The 18,058-nt window shown below is 36.1% G+C and overlaps 1 protein-coding gene across 3 annotated transcripts in view; it reads left to right on the top strand.

The window, feature by feature from the left end:
- ALCAM (activated leukocyte cell adhesion molecule) overlaps window positions 1-18,058 on the top strand; it is a 100,734-nt gene that overhangs the window by 54,306 nt on the left and 28,370 nt on the right. For all 3 annotated transcript variants that reach the window (XM_015815891.1, XM_015815890.1, XM_015815892.1), the window contains exons 2-6: window positions 3,997-4,097; window positions 6,564-6,783; window positions 10,873-10,937; window positions 13,668-13,755; window positions 17,292-17,474. In XM_015815891.1, coding sequence (XP_015671377.1) covers window positions 3,997-4,097; window positions 6,564-6,783; window positions 10,873-10,937; window positions 13,668-13,755; window positions 17,292-17,474 — 657 coding nt within the window. The remainder of the gene's footprint in view (window positions 1-3,996; window positions 4,098-6,563; window positions 6,784-10,872; window positions 10,938-13,667; window positions 13,756-17,291; window positions 17,475-18,058) is intronic.

Below are 18,058 nucleotides of genomic sequence, written 5' to 3'. Positions count from 1 at the left end.
GCAGGCTAACTCTACCGACTGCTAGCAGTTTGATCCTGACTGACTCAATCCTTCCAAGGTCAATAAAATGGGGACTCAGATTATTGGGGGAAATATGCTGACTCTGTAAATCGTTTAGAGAGGGCTGTAAAGCACTATGAAGCGGTATATAAGTCTAAGTGCTATTGCTATTACTATCAGTTCTGTATCTTCATTGTCAATTCTAAGACTGGTGGCTATACGTGTTATCATTAGTTTGGTCTTTATATTTAATCTTAGTTTCACTTTTGTGTTCCTTGACTTTCATACCAGTGCAGATCAGTTGCATTTCCTGGTGTTGAAGTACTGGTGGTACCTTGGTACTCTTATTAATTGATTTCGGAAGACAAATGAGTACTATAAATGATAAATACCAAACCACGTGACTTACCTGTAACCCTTTGTTTTGACTGGGAAGGACTTCCTTTTCCTATGTCAGTGACTTCCCCAGCATGGCTGACTTCTTCTCCATTCTCTGTAGCTGACTCCCTCTTCCTATCACAGTGTGTTCAGAATCAAAGAAACAACGACTACCAGGACATTTTCATATCAAAATGCGTTGAATACCAAATTCAATGGGTTTTGAAGCATTTGAGAACCAAGGTACCACTGCAGTATTATCAGAGTAGATCAGGTCACTGATGTCTCTTCCACTAATATTAAAACCATACTCATCTTCTTTAAATCCTTCAATATACAGTATTCAATATACAATATATAAGTTGAATAAATAATAAATAATGATATAGTATGTAGCCATTGATTCCTTTTCCAACCTAGAGCCAGGTTGTATCATCATTTTCAATCTGCATTGGTGGGTCATTTAATTTAATTTTAATTTAATTTAATTGCCATCCATCTTACCTCAGGGTAACTCTGGGCAGCTTACAACTATAAAAAAATAAAAACTGTAAAAGCATAAATAAAATACTACACACAGCCAAATACAGCAGCCCAAAAAAAAGATGGGAATGGTGGGAGCAGACTGGGAGGAGGTGACATCTGTTGTTAATCCACTACCTCCACTGCGATGCTCCCCCATTGCAGCATCAGCCAACTGGTCTTAGGCTTTTATGGAAGGTCAGAAGAGTTGGAACCAACCTCACTCCAGGAGGTAAGATGTTCCACAGGGCAGGCACAACAGCAGAGAAGATCCCATAAATGGGAATACTCAGGCCAACAGGGTCCACAGCATGCCTCCTCTGCCTTCTTGGATTAGACGGACCAATCCCAGTAGAATAAGACGATCCATCAAGTACCTATACTATACAGTATTTCTGTATATTCAATCTGATGATGCTCATGCGTATTGGCATTATTTTGGTTGTTGATAAAAAAATAATTGGATTGGCAAAAAGTGATAGTCAATCTCTTGCTTTATTTCAGTTTCTAGACTAAACAGTCCAACTATATCTTCCATAATATTCCAGCTTTGGCATTTCAGTCTCCACTATTAGCAGCACATCTTTATTGCAGTTCAAAACTGATCTGAGACATACAGTACATGATGTTTCAGGAAAGAAAGGGTGTTTGCAGTATAGCAAAAAGCTCCAAGTAAACGAAAAGGAAGATCAAATACAACAAGCTAATTTTACATAAAAAACAGAAATGCACCAAATAGGCTTGTACATTTGGAAAATATGTTGTTACTAAATTATTTACTAGGGTCTTCATGTACTTCTAACCAGCTTCCCAATGCCATTGCTTCCAGATCCATTGTACAACCATTAGTATAATAATGAAAGACATTCAAAGGCTACCTGTTATGGAAAGACATTTCCAGAGTATGGAATTACTACAGCACTATGCTAATATTTATTGTACTTTGTAGCCTATCTACATAATTATTCTTCTTAATCAACTACAGAATTTGGTCTTGTTCACAAATATTTTACATGATCTAAAAATTATGCAAAATGTCACACTGAACTGTAGCCATCATGCTGAGATAAAGTCTCCATATGAGCAAATACTTTATCTTATGTTCTACTTTAGATATAAGAGTTAAAAAAAATCAAAGTTTTAAAAAAGTTGTTAAATACTGATAAATGACTACTTTCCCTGAAACAATTAATGACCAAATTTGTTTTGAGTACAAACTGATCAAGTTATTGTGTGGTATCTATTTTAAATGAACAGATTGCATATCATATGTTGTACCAGGAAGTAAATGTTAGCATGAAAAAATTACAGAGTTTAGAGTTACTACTTAGGCTGAGTAAGAATATGGTGCTGTTATTATTAGAAGTCACAATTTGGCTTTCAGGGATAAAAGATTGGATTCGGATTTATTTGTTATTAAAGAAAATAATTGATATGATTAATCTTAGATGCAAAAATCTAGTTTTCAAGGCTATCAAAATATTTTATAACTTTGTAATAGTTCTTTATTTTGACACACTGCATCGTAGAAGATAACTGTATGCAATACTTATTTGTGGTGCACATCTTCCCCAACAATAAGTTGGTGCCCTGGGTTAATTCCACCCTCTTAGTATTTGCAAATTGACATAGCCATAAACAAGTCTTTGATGCTTTCTCCCTGCATCTTAAAATTTGCATACACCCTTTTAGTCTCTCCAAAAGTTCTTATAATTGTTGGAATTAGGTATTGCCTGAGTGTGGTTGCTTTTATTTTGGTTGCTACCAAACTCCAGGCCAAGTTTTAAGCTCTGCTTTTAAGCAGTATTGCTCTTGAGTACTCCAGCTGAACTACCAAGCCAAGCTTCAGGCAGGAATCAAGACATGCTCCTTATCATAGTTTGTGGTCCTGGCCATTGATTGACAGCCATCTTGCTTGCCTGTAATAGTTGTAATTACCAGATGTTACCCCTACTTCTCATTTGCTTGCTATCATCTCCTTATTGCCTTTTCTCTTACACAGCCAAACCCACACTGTTTTAGCTTTCCCTTTTATAGACTAAGGACATAAGTGGGGTAAAGCTGTTTATGGACATTGGCAGATTCCTGAAAACACCAGAGTGTGGCTCCCATCTTCTCTCAAGTTTCCAAAGCTATAAACTTTTATAGCTTTTTGGAGAAGAAGGTAAGCTGAGCCTGGCCTTGGGAAATTATAGATGCAAGCACTGACAGAGCAATCTTAGCTTCACTTCCACACATACAGTATCTCACAATCCCTTTTGAGAATCCAAGCTATTATTTTTCAAATTACTTAAAACTTTCAAGATCCTACCACACCACTAGGATTAAGTTAGGTCGCTGGTAATGCTGCACTTCCAAGGAATCCAGAATTCACGGGAAATTTGTATACTAGTATTAAAACTTTTTCTCATCTTTGGAAATTGTTTAATTCACAAATAACATAGAGTAATAATACTTTAGAAGAGGGGTCCCCAACCTCTCAGCCATGGCCCACTAGCATGAGCTGTTTGCAACCGGGCTGCAGGAATGGTGAGCAAGTGCGCAAGCGCTCCCATCGCCATGCAAATGGAGCTGTGCACGGACACTTGCCAGCCACCCGTAGGGAACCATCCCCTCTCCCCCCCTCCACCGGTCCACGAAGCCAGAAAGGTTGGGGAACTCTGCTTTAGAACAATCTATTGTTCCATTGACTAATACGAAAGAATTGCGCACTACCACAGCATGTCATACAGCTAGATATAGTGCTCTGCAGTGGCTACGAAGGCATGCATGTTCACTGAGGTGGAAAAAGAAAGGGCAAATCATGAAATGTGTATGAATATATAATTATGCAAATACTGCAAATTACAGACTTATGTTGGATGTTCCACAAGTGTGGAACTCAATGTTGTTCTAAAATTGCTGTCACAGAGTTTTTGACAACTTTGTCTCACAGCTTCATTTGGAATGGTGATGAATTAAAGACAACACATATTTAATGTGAAGTAATTTTTAACCAACTATTTAATGCATTTTGCAAATCTGTTTCATTTTAGTTAAGACTTAGAAAATTCCAATATTATCTGATTAAAAGTTGTTTCTTACTGTTTTTAACAGGACTTGGATTATATGCAGTAAACACAGTATATGGAGATACCATTGTTTTGCCTTGCCATTTAGAAGTTCCTAACGGTCTTTTGTTTGCAAAATGGAAATATGTAAGTATAAATTATGTTAAATTATTTCCATTATTGCAATGTAGAGGGAATTTTGTGGGACTAATGAACATATTACTCAAAAGTAGCCTTTAAAATTTTGTGTTAAATGTGTGGAATAAATAAGTCTTTTGGTATTTTTATGCAGAAGCTTATTAGCAATATGCCACTTCTCTTAGCGTTCATTAGGATAAAAGAACTATAATAATTTGTTCGCTCATTTTGAAACCGATTGCATAGTTGTTAAGACAAAGTGTTTTACTGTGGTAAAAAGCCTATTGCTATATTTTTATTATGCTCACATTGTTTCATACATACAGTTTTTTATGCTCACTATAGCAACATGAAGCAAGTTCATCGAATCAATAGTTGTGTGTCATACTGCGTCTGAAAGTGCACTGCCTGCATAAAGGAGACCAAATACAGGTCCAGCAGAATGCTAATAAAAATTGCTGCGGTTGCTCCCTCTTCTCATAGCATATTGAAACCACTACAGAATAAATAGCCCATTCTAACAACAACCAATAATCCAGCTGTAGTTTGTAACAAAGAAAGAAAGGCTTTCTAAGTTTTGTGATTTTTTTTTCTGCATTAGGCTTTTGTGTTGTTTTGGCAAGGAAATATTCTGAGGTGAATTACTCAGCGTGAGTGTGTTTATCTGAGTTGATGTAGCAAGCCTGTGTGCACTGCACAGAGGCTTGGGAAAAAAGCTCCACTTTTACTCAATAGTACAAGAAAGTGCTGGAATGCCAAGAGATAAATATACTGACAAATGTGACCTGAAGCAAGCTTCTTTTGAGTATTCCAACTAATTCTTCAGCCTTCTTCAGGACTCTTCTATCTGAAGGTGCATGTACATATCTTCCATAGACACAGAGAGTTTTCTGTTACAATCACCACCTAATGGTCTTTTGTTTACAGAATGGGAATAAATCAAATTTCTAAGTTATTGAATATAACAGTTCTGATTGAATTATTTCAGGGAGGAAGAATAATGATAACTAAACTTCCTTTTTTTTCCACTTTAAACGTTACTTGTTCTTCTGCAAAACTCGGGTTTTTATAAGCTTTGAATATTTCTCCTTAGTACTTTTTTCAGCTATTTTAACAATATTGTCAACTATACAAAGCAAGAGAAAAGATGGAATAGCACAAATTCAGTAGTACAATAATCTCTGTAGGCTTTACTAGAAATAAACCAAGGTGTTCCAGAGAGGTCTTTTTCAGCCTGAGATTCTCAAGATAAATTAGTTCAGTACATCTCAAGCTTATCAAATTAAATGCTTCTCCAGATGCTTCGTGATTTTAATTTCTTAATAACTGGATATTTCCTGATGAATTTTTGCTGCATATGATCCAATCTGTTGAATCAAATATTGTCTTACAGTAGTGTTGAATAAAATATTTTTGGGAGCCACAAGAAAAATATGAGTTCATTAACTTTCTTCACTTATATTTTCCTAACACATACTGAGCAGCAATTTGCCTTTGATGCTGCAGGTAGTATCATATTTAGTATGTAATTAATCTCTGGAAATGTGCCTAGTTCTGGTGATCCAACTTGGCATATAAGCTTATTTTGTGGAGATAATACTGCAGAGTTAATCTGTGATTTGATTCTCATATATCTCTGCTTTTCCCCAAAATCTTTTGCTGAAATATAATTTCCAACCTGACTTACCTAAACAGTGTAAATTTACACACAAAGAAGATGAGCACACACACTCACATACACACATACATAGACTGAGTTTTATTCTACTTGTGGTTTGCTAACATACGTCCACATAGGAATGCTGAAAGAATGAAAACTAGAAATTATTTTCTTTTAGAGTAGGAAAAGTAAACTCAGAGTTTTAAATAGGAACCGAGAACATTTCTCTTACTGTATTTCTAGAACTCTGTTCTGTAATGAGAAATAATCAGGCACAACATACCAGAGTAGATATTATCAAAGACTGGGGAAAGGGTTAAAAATGTCAGACTGTTTAAGAACTATTGATTTATTGTGCTCTACAGGTTTTTTAAAAAATATTTTAAATGACATGCTTTATTGTCAATGCCTCACAAACACATAAGCTTTGTAATTTGTGAAGTTGGTCCACAATCTAAGCCAGTGTGGGCTATTGCTGAGAAATCTGGAAATTGGCCTTTAATCTGGTTGAAAAAAACTGATTCCCCAATGGCCAAATCTTTAAAATCTACTTTCAGTAATTTACCTGGGTTGTAATATATTTAAATAAACGATTGGATTCAGAAGCCTTAAAAAAACTGAATGTATTTTAATTGTTCATGTGTATTGTGTAAATATTAAAATAAGCATTATATATGAAGAGCTCTGAATTATTGAAATGACATAAAACATGAGAGAGAGAGAGAGAGAGAGAGAGAGAGAGAGAGAGAGAGAGAGAGAGAGAGAGAGAGAGAGGGGCAGCAGTATAAATTTGATACATATTTTCCCCCTTCTAGGAAATTGCAAACAAGCCTTCAGAGTCCATTGCGTTGCGATCTGCAAAAAAGCCAAGTGCGCAATATGACAATGTACCAGAATACAAAGACCGAATAAATCTTTCTGAAAATTATACCCTGTCCATTAATAATGCAAGAATTGGAGATGAAAAGAAATTTGTATGCATGCTTGTAACTGAAGACGATGTATTTGAACAGGCTACACTTGTCAAAGTTTTCAGTAAGTACCGCTTAATTCCTCTAACAGAAGGATGATGTCAAAGCCATTGAATGCTTTCAAAAGTTCTGTTCAAAAATTGCCAGTGAATTGTAAATTGTCCTGTGACATAAATTAAAAATTACATGGAAAATAATCTTAATGCTTGTATTTAAGTTAATTTTAAATCAAATTGAATTTTTGTCCCAGCTACTTTGTTCTAGCCTGTGACGTTGTTGAACTGTAATTCTGTTTCTCACTTCATGGAACATTTTTCCTGTGGTTGCCACGTTTGTCCAAAATGGTGCCTTCTAAAGTAAAGTAAGGGGCTGAACATTCCCTGAAAAAATGGTCAGTTGCAACTCTGAAATTTTTAGTACTTCCCATCTGGAGAACATCAACCTGGGAAAAGATGGTCTAATACAGGGGTAGGCAACCTTGGCTCTTTTATGACTGGTGGACTTCAACTCCCAGAATTAGTCCACCAGTCATAAAAGAGCCAAGGTTGCCTATCCCTGGTCTAATACAATGTGTCTCAACCTTGCCAATTTTAAGATTCTGGGAGTTAAAGTCCATGTATCTTAAAAGTTGCCAAAGTTCTAAAAATTCAGTAATTAAAACTGAAGAGATCTGAGGAGAAAAGTACACAAACTGCAACCAATCACTTCTCCAACATAAGAGTTCCTCATTAAGCATTCACTTTTTGAGCAATAGTTTGAAAAGATTCAGCATATCTGTCAGAACAAGTTTAAGTTTTTATTCTTGTGGAATTTTTACAAGTTTAAAAACACTTGTAAATATCTAAAACTCAAAATTAGAATAAATGCAAATATTTATCCACATCTTATGCACTATAATACATAACTTCAGTGGGACTTGCATTGGAGAGGCACACATACATAAAAGAGCAGTATAGAGATTGTTTTTATACTCTTCAAGAAAGTTTTTCTCCAAGAATTAAGATGGAACAATAATAGCTCCATATATTGTTTGCTCTATTGATATGCTGGGTGGTAAGAAGGAGTGCTTCTTTTTTATAGCATAGCATTGAAAAACTAAAATCTCTGATCTATGAAGCAAGTTGGGGAGGATGACTGGGAGAAATCTTTTTAAAGAATAAATCTTACTGTCAATTTAATGGGAGAGAGAATAGATGTAGTGTTATAATTGTTCCATTAATCTCCAACCTATTTTTAGTTTTTGTGTGGTTAATTTACCATGAGAATATAAGAATAGTCCTACCAGTTTTAATTGAGCACTTTGCTCAAAATTTGCCAAATAGATGACTCTAGGCTTTTCACAACCACAAAATGGAACTCTGTCTCTCATATTATTTTCTTTCAACTGGTATTGTAGACATGCTGCCCCTAATCAGAGATAACACTGACTGTTCAAGAGAGTTGATAATCCTCCATTAATTTATTCAATGCCTCTGTAATGTCATCCAAGTCAGTGAATATCATTTCCTGCGGTAATGAATTTCAGAGGTTAATAATGTTCTGCATGCAGAAGTATTTCCTTTCTCTGTTCAAAATCTCCTTCCAGTCAGTTTCTTTGGACGGCCCGTGGGCTTAGTATTGTCAGAAAAAGAGAAAAACTTATTTTGGTGCTTTTCACAAATTCATAAACTATACCTTAATCATACCACACCCCTCCCCACATGCTCTCATTATCTTACTTCCAAGCCTAAAATGACCAAACATTATAGCTTTTCTTATAAAGATGTCATTTGAGTACTCAAATAATTTTTGTTACCCTTTCTATACCTTCTTTAGATCTATTATATCCTTTTAGAAATGTGGTAATTAGAATTGTGCAGTATCTCACATGCAGTCTAACTAGGTTTGTATAAATGCATTGTAATGTTGACAATTTAATTTTTAAGTTATTTCTTGATGATTTCTAGAGCTGGATTTGCTTTTTTTTTCTTAGCTATCAACTGAGTCAACATATTTATTGATATTAACAACTTATAGATACTTTTTTACTGGTTAGTAACAGATGGCTTAGATCCATCAGTGTTGTTACAATTATTTGACATCCATAGTTATGAAAATATTTGAAAAGTTAGTGCTGGCCCACTTTAAAACCATCACGGATCTACTGTTAGACCCCTTGCAGTTTGCCTACCGAGCAAATAGATCAGCAGAGGATGTTGTTAATAAGGCTCTGCACTACATTCTACAACATCTTGAATCTCCAAAGACCTATGCAAGAGTCCTTTTTGTAGATTTCAGCTTGGCATTTAATACCATCATTCCAGATATTCTTCTCACTAAACTAAATCAGCTAGCGGTGCCTGACCATACCTGTAAGTAGATCATAAGCTTTCTAACAGACAGGAAGCAGCAAGCGAAGCTAGGCAAAATCACATCAGATACCTGTACAATTAGCACAGGGCGCCCCCACGGTTATGTGCTCTCTCCACTTCTCTTCTCTCTATATACAATGACTGCATCTCAAAAGATCCCTCTGTTAAAGTATTGAAGTTTGCAGATGGTACAATAGTGATTGGCCTCATTCCAGACAACAACAAATCAGGTACAGACAGAAGTTTGAACAACTAGCCTTGTGGTGCAGCTGGAACAATCTTGAACTGAACACACTCAAAACTGTAGAAATGATAGTAGACTTTAGGAAAAACCCTACTATTCTACAACCTCTTACAATACTAGACACACAGTATCAACAGTAGAGACCTTCAAGTTTCTAGGTTCTATAATATCTCAAGATTTAAAATGGACACCTAACATCAAAAATGTCATCAAAAAAGCACAACAAAGAATGTTTTTCCTGCATCAAATCAGAAAACTAGACTGCCCAAGGAGCTGCTAATACAGTTCTACAAAGGAATTATTGAGTCTGTCATTTTCACCTCTATAACTGTCTGGTTTAGATCTGCAACCAAACAAGACAGACATAGACTTCAGCATATAGTTAGAACTGCAGAAAAAACAATTGCTACCAGCCTGCCTTCCCTTGCGGAACTGTATACTGCAGAACTGAGAAAATATCTACAGACCCCTCACATCCTGGACATAAAGTATTTCAACTTCTTCCCTTAAGACAATGCTATAGGGCATTTCACACCAGAACAACTAGACACAAGGACAGTTTTCCCCCCCATGCTGTCACTCTGCTTAAGAACTAATTCCTACAACACTATCAAAATACTTAATAAAGCTGTATTACTATGATACTCATCTTTCCTATTACCTATCCTTATGACTATAACTTTGCTGCTTGTATCTTACAATTTATATTGGTTTTTTTTTAGTATCCTAGTATGATTTATGTTGTTTGTTTAGCTAGTACTCTATGACTATCACTAAGTGTTGCATCTTATGATTTATGATGAAGTGTTGTATTTCATGATTTATGATGAATGTATTTGCATGTTGTATATGATCATGATTATCACTATTACTTGTATGTATAGTGAGAGCTTATGCACTGGAAGCAAATTCCTTGTGTGTCCAACCACACTTGACCAATAAAAAATTCTTAGATTTGAGTTCTTTGTATAAATAATATCAAAATATAATTATATTACAATCAAGTTTTCAGGTTCTCATCTGATTTGATTCACATCTATGTTGAGAAATCTGCATACAGGTAGTCCTCATTTAATGATTATAATTGGGCCCGGCAAATCTGTCACTAAGTGATTTATTAATAAGCCAGATATTGCATGGCTGCAACTAACTTAATGACCTTACTTCTGTGATGTTATTAAGAAATCACCTGAAGTCATTAATTGAGATATCATGTGAGTGTGATTTGTGATTTTATTGCTGGCTTTTCCATTGATTGTACTTGTTGGAAGCCAGCTGTGAAGTGTGCAAATGGCAATCACTATGAGACACTGCAAAGGCTATAAACACCCACTTGTTGAGAAGCGCTTAATCTCAATTACAGGAGTTCAGGAATGCTGTGATTGTAGTAAGTTCAAGGAAGGATTGTAAAATTACTTTCTCAGTGCTGTAGTAACTTTGTATGGTGACAGGCAATCATTCATTGAGGATTCGCTGTATGTGACTCAGTCCCAAATATTTGAAAGTTGAAATGTAACCCAAGTCTTTATCATTTTCTTTCACTAAAAACAAAAAACAGAGCAGCCATCACAGCCTGGAATTGTAAATCAAGCAGAATTTCTAGAAACGGAAGAGCTAAAACTGGTAAGTGAACTTTTTTTCCTGTTAAATACCTTTAAGCTGATCTGTTATGTCCTGGAAAACAGAATAGAAAAGGGACCATGGCAAAAGGGACACTTCAATCCACAAAAGGGGGGTGCAGATTCAGAGACACTCCACATTAATTATACTAGGTATTAGTTCAATGGGGGAATTGATTCCATGAGCTTTCAGAATTCTGTTACAGAAATCTAGGTTGTCCTTGTTTCTTGTGTTTGCCAGCCTTACAGAACTTGACAACTGTCTTATTTTGCTGGGATTTTTTACATGAATTTAGTATGTTAAAGGCAAGGATTATGTTAGGATTTAAACAGAAGAGCATTAGCATTAGATCCTCCCATGCTACATAGCACATCAGCCAGCAAACAGAAAACAATGTAACCATAAAAAAGCTTTTTTTTAAAAAAATAAAAAATAAAAAGGCTTTAAAGGCAGACTGCATTCTATATAAATTGGCCACATTTTACAGATGTGTAAATAAATACAGCTTTCTGCATAGTGAAACCTATTTATGGAATAAATTGCTGCTAAACCTAAGGTAGCTCTCCCTGTAAGGAGGATGCTCAAAATATATTTTATTAGGAAAACATTTCAAGTGGAATTACTTGCTACATTTTGCAATCGAAGCCTTTATACAGATTCCATAACTTTATTTGTGGAATTTATACATAGAAACAGTTGTGCTATCACCACCTTCCCTTCCTAGGTATTATAATAATAGGTAGTCCTCGACCTATGGCCATTCATTTAATGACAGTTCAAAGTTACAGGGGGCCTTGGAAAAAGTGACCTATGACCCATCCTCAAAGTTGCAATCATCACACAGTCACATGATCACAATTTTGGCAACTGGCTCTTATTTACAGTGGTTGCAGTTTCTTGTGGTCAAAATTTGCTACCTACCCAGCCAGCTTCCAAGAAGCAAAGTCAACTAGGGAAGCAGCACTTGCTTAACAACTGTGTGATTTACTTAACGACCATGCAGTTTGCTTAACCACCATGGTGATTTGCCTATCAACTACAGTAAAAGGGAACATATAATTGGATCTAGTCATATGATGCATCACTTAATGACTGCATCACTTAATGACCAAAATTCCAGTCCCAATTGTGGTCATAGGTCAAGGACTACATGTATTATGGGTTTAATAGATATATTACGTATTTATTTTTTAATTTTATGCAGCATTTTCTTTATAACCCAATGATATCTACATTTATTTGATTATTTCAAATAATTTATCCTTGTATCTAACATTCTTTAATTTCTTATATTTTTTTCATAGTATATCCATGTTCTAGTAGCTACACTAAGGCTAAATAATGGGGTATACAACAATTGATTTAAAAGCTTAATGAAATGCAGACTTGCAAGACAGAAATTTAACAGGAAAGTCTTCAGACATCCCATATATAAGGCACAGCAGAGCAATTTAGTGTGAATCCCATATTAGTATATTGGAATTGTAACTGCAAGAAAAGCACATCATTTGCACCACAGTTACTACCATCCCTCCTTGTAAGGAAAGCTTCTTTTATAATAGTATTGTCATGGTTCCCGACAGATGAAACTCTTCAAAGAGTTCGAGGCATTGTTTACCTTAAAGAATCTTTATTCGAGAAGCATAGCATCAGCACTTACATAGCCAAAGCCAAAATCTGAATTTCCCTCCCCTGAGCACATAGTGTCAAAGCACAATTCCCTCCTCTAATTTACAGTCATAAATCACATTCTCCAGTTAGTTTGAAATGCAGACTTTCCCTCCAGTTCTCCAACCCGCCAATTCTTATCATCTCTTATTTCAAAAACCTTGGTTCTCACACTAGTTACAGTATTGTTATGTCTAACTAAACTCCCATGCACATTCATTCCCCCCCCCAGCATCATCTAACTCTAAAAGTAAAATATAAGAAGAAAATGCATCTCTAACTATTGTCAAAGCAAAAACATCCCATTTTATCAGCGTTGACAAGTATACAAAAATAGATGTGTTGGAAATAATAACTTTAAGTATACAGGTAGTCCTTACTTGATGACCTAACTGGGACCAGACTTTCCACTATCGAGTGATGTAGTTGTTAGATGAAAAATGACGTGACCACATCATTTAGGGATGGCAATTTCGGCAGTCCTGGTTGCAGTTATTACGCTAGGACCTCCCACTTCTCCTTCCATGTTCACTCTGCTTTAAACTGTTCCCCACACCTGCCTATCGCACTCACCCATCTCCGCCTTTTGGTTCAACTTGGATCCCCCTACTTCGCTGCCCTAAATGTCCTGGTCTCTGCTACCCCCAGCACTTCGTACTTTGCTGCTCCTGCCAACCCATCATCCTTAGTTTGTCACCCTGCCACAAATATATATTTGATATCTTTTTCCTCCTGCTGCTGCTGAGATGGACCTGGACTGACCCTTGGTGCAAGAGTAGCAGAACGCAGGACATAGATGAAGAGATAGGTGGATGAGAAGTTGAAGCACATCCTTCTGTTGTAAATGCAGGTGGTCACTCTAATTTTGATCACATGGCCTTGGAGGTGCTCAATGGTCATAATTTCAAGGACTTGATATGTGCCTACCAATAGTTCAATGCTATCATAACTTTGAACAGTCACTGAAAAAACTTGGTTAAATGAAGGCTGTCTGTTACGAACAAAAGAATATGCAATGTCCAGTAAGCTGAAATCCATAACCAAATTGTGTATTTGAATTCTTAGCTTGGGGAATGTATTACAAGAGATGGTTATCCTGCAGGAAACATAACATGGTTTAAGAATGGAGCTATTTTGCAACATGCTGAAGAAGGTAGGATTTTGTATCTAGATGTTATTGCATGCATGTTTGTTTATCTTCACCAATCAGTTTAAAGTAAGTTATTTTAAGCATGGACATCATTAGCCTTGTTAACAATGCTGCAATTAACATAGTAAACAATGATGGTTGGATTTTATTGTATTTTTATCAATTTTTTAAAATAATAATTATTGACACAATTTAAAGTAGTTATTTAACTGTTATCTAGGAGCCAGTATGATATAATGAATGAGAACCCTTTAGTTTTAGGCCTCCTTAGGCCCAAAACTAACAGGCTGATTTGGGGCCAATCACTCCCTCAGTCCAAATCAGCTTCAAATTCTTGTGATGAGCCAGCTGATAAGCCATACTTTTATTGCATCGTGCATTCATAAACAAAGCAGGAGAGAAAAAAAACAAGTGCAGTGTAAAACTCAAATTGATCCTGAAACAACTAGATATTGTTTATACATACTTTTATTTATTCTATAGTTCCAATTCTAATTCTTTTCTAATGTGATTCTGATTCTAATTCTGTTCTATTCTTTCTAATTGTTATATTCTGATAAATGATAAAGTGATAAAGTTGGAAGGGACCTCAGAGGTCATCTAGTCCAACCTCCTGCTCAGGCAGGAAACCCTATACCATTTCGGACAAATGGCTGTCCAGTTTCTTCTTAAAAACTTTCAATGTTGGCGCATTCACCGCTTCTGGAGGCAGGTTGTTCCACTGGTTAATTGTTCTAACTGTCAGGAAGTTTCTCCTTAGTTCTAGGTTGCTTCTCTCTTTGGTTAGTTTCCACCCGTTGCTTCTTGTCCAATTCTAATATATAATTCTATCCTAATACTTTTCTTTTAATTTTAAGTCTGTTTTATGCTTTCTAATTCTTTTATATTCTAATTCTATTCAAATTCTAATTCTATAATTCTAATTATATTCTAATGCTATTCTAGCTATAATTCTATTCTTATTCTAAATCTATTTTAATCTAATTCTGTTCTATTACAATTCTAATTCTGTTCTTTCTATTCTATTCTAAATCTATGCTATTCTAATTCTTTTCTAATTCTAATTATATTCTATTTCTATTCTAATTCAAATTCTATTCACATTCTAATTCTGTTCTATTCTAATTCTGCTCTAATTCTATTTGAATTGTAATTCTTTCAAATTGTAATTCTATTTTTACTTTTAATTCAGTTCTGTTCTAATTCTAAAACTATTCTAATTGTAGTCTAGTTCTTATTCTATTCTATTCCAATTCTCTTCTAAGCTGTTTCAATTCTACATTTATTCTATTCTAATTCTAATTGCATTCTAATTCTTATTCTTTTCTGTTTTAATTCTCTTGTAATCTAATTCAATTCTACATTTATTCTACTGTAATTCTAACTCCTATCCTATCCTATCCTATCCTATCCTAGTCTGTTCATTTATTTTTTAATTCTCTTCTAATTCTAATCTAATTCTATTAACCTGCCTTTGCCCCTGCTGCTCTTCCTTACATCCGTCTCCTCCAAATTCCCCTGCTCATCGCTGTCACACTGCCTTGCCCCTCCCTGTCCACCTCCACATCCCATTGCCCTTGCCTTCCCCCTCAGTTCTTCTATCCCTACCTCACCTCTGCCTTCTCTCTTCCCCTCCACCTATTTATCCCCTTCCGCCTACTTATTTCCCTCCCATACTGCCTCTGCCCTTTTCCTATCCATTTCCCTTATCCTCACTCTCCCTTGCTCCCTCACTACCTTTGATAATCTGCATGGATGAAATCATGAAAATATTACAATCCCCCCCTCCATTCACTCTTACTCACCCTTCTACTCTATGCCCCATTCCCCTACTCCTCTCCCCTGCCCCCTTGCTATTCCACTCTGGCCCACTGTACCTCTTTGTCCTCCATCCATTCATCTTCTCTCTCTCTCTCTCCCTCTCCTCCGCTCCTCCATCTTCCCTCTCCCTCCCTCTTTCTTAGCTCTGGTAATTATCTGTCTCGATGAAGTAATAAAGGCATTATAATTTCCCTCTCCCTTCTCTTCCTGTCTTGTACCCCTCTCCTCCCAATTCCTATCAGGCCCATTCTTCTTCATTCTCCTCCCCTCCCTTCCCTCTCCTCTTTATCCTGTCCCCTTCCCCTCCTACCCATCTTGCTCTACCTCTTTGTTCCCCTCCCCTTCACCTGATCCTGACACTGACTCTCAACCTTACCAACACTCTCAGCCTATTTCTCACCCTTTCACCCTCACTCTCATCCCTGCCCTAATGCTCTCAGCCTCACTTCTACCTTAAATCTAACCCAAATATTCATCGTCACTTACCTCTCTAAGAGTTGGCTCCAAATGAGGAAAGCTTCCCCAGAGTCCAGGAGCTCTGCTGAAGAGCAGCTCATCTCTAGGAAGGCATCTTCACTCTGATAACTGATAACTGAAAGTAACTGACACTTTAGTCTGCAGGGATGAAGTCATAAAGCCATTCCATTCTGAAGGAGGTGACCCGCATTTCTTATCCTCCTATCAAAGTTCACCTGCTCCTCTACCTTTTATGACCTATACCCATGTCAAACAAATCTCTCTAGGAAGCTACCAAATGAATCACTAAAGCTGTCTATTTGTCTCTTTTCTTTTTTTGCATAGAAACCATAGCTCTTTGGATGTGGATTGGATGTATTATAGAAGCTCTACTAAGTGCTTCAACACTGTGAGCAGCTTAATAGTCTGCTTTCTAAAGTCAAGGGTTGGAAGCAGACTTGACTGTGTTTGGCATAGACCAGTGTTTCTCAACCTTGACAATTTTAAGGCATGTGGACTTCAACTCCCAGAATTCCACAGCCAGCATTGCTGGCTGTGGAATTCTGGGAGTTGAAGTCCACATGCCTTAAAATTGTCAAGGTTGAGAAACACTGGCATAGACCTTAAAATAGATTTGTCCCCATAAATCAACAGGATTGAATCTAACAGATCTCACTGATTTTAGTGGCACAGCTTTGAAAACTTTGAATCCAACCAATTGTCTGGAAAAACCAATAAATTTTAAACCAAAATTATTTCAGCCTGTCACATTTAGACCCATTGCAATATATATTAGGCATTGTTTTCTGTTTGAGAAGGGGAAAAAATCTTTTAAATTTATTACTTTCTTCTCTATTTACTGTTTGAAGTCTCTGTCTTCCACATATATCTCTTGTCACTTTGTCTTATTTAGTCAGAGAAATTCCTTCTGTTTTCCTCAGAGGCCAGGTGCTATAAACAGTGGAAATGGAATTTGGAGAGCAAATTAAATTGCATGCAAACCTATCCTAAAAGGGATCAATCTGCTTGTGTACATCGGTGATAAGAGGGTCTCCTGCTTGAATAGGGGTTGGACTAGAAGACCTCCAACATTCCTTCCAACTTTATTATTATTTGGTTATTCCATTTAAATTAATAAATTTAGGATTAGACATACACAAACTTAGTATTACTTCCACTTGGATATCCTAAATAGAATCACTAGAATTTACACTTTTTGTTTGCAAATAACCTTGTGTAAATCATGCTTTTTCTTTTAAAAGCTGTTGTCATAGATGAACAAACCGATCTAGATAAAGCCAGTGGACTCTATACCATCAAATCTTCCCTAAAATATAAACCAACAAAGGATGACACTGGTGCACAGTTCACATGCACTGTAACATATTTTGGACCAACTGGACCAGAGATAATACGATCAGAATCAGCAGTCCTTGACATTTACTGTAAGTTCACGAATGGTTTACTGCATTAAAAAACTAGCAATTTATTGTCAGATAAATAACTTTCTAACAAATTTTGCACAAGTGATGCATTTCCAAAAATCAGACAAGCATAACATATTCATATACATGCAGTTGTTTGCCATGTTTTGCCCTTCCCTTTTGAGAAAAGGTGTTTATTCCTTTAAGTTAAGAAGCAAGAGTGAAATCTGCTGTAACATGTGCTTTCTAATATTTGACTTACAGCCAAAACTACCTACACAATGCAGTGGAATATTCTCTTGTAAGCCTCTGAAAAGCTTTTCCCCAAATGAATACTCTGTGAATATATAACAGCAGTGCTGAAAATTCTCAGCTATGTTCATGATGGTTGGCAAAACCTGAGACAAGACTATATATAATTTATCCTGTTCTAGGTTTTGTTCATTTATATAACACATTCTCAACTGACTAAAGAAAAACCAGGTTGCCACCAAATATCTATGAATTTACAAACTTTTTAAAGAGGAGATTAACTTATAATGTGATTTATTTGATTTCTTTTTTGAAGATGTACCTTCAGGCAAAATTTGCTGCACCATGGTTTT

Source organism: Protobothrops mucrosquamatus, unplaced genomic scaffold, assembly GCF_001527695.2.
Source record: "Protobothrops mucrosquamatus isolate PMUCROS unplaced genomic scaffold, P.Mucros_1.0 scaffold382, whole genome shotgun sequence".
Taxonomy (NCBI): domain Eukaryota; kingdom Metazoa; phylum Chordata; class Lepidosauria; order Squamata; family Viperidae; genus Protobothrops; species Protobothrops mucrosquamatus.
Note: the sequence above shows the minus strand (reverse complement) of the source record. Positions and strands in the feature narration are given on the sequence as shown.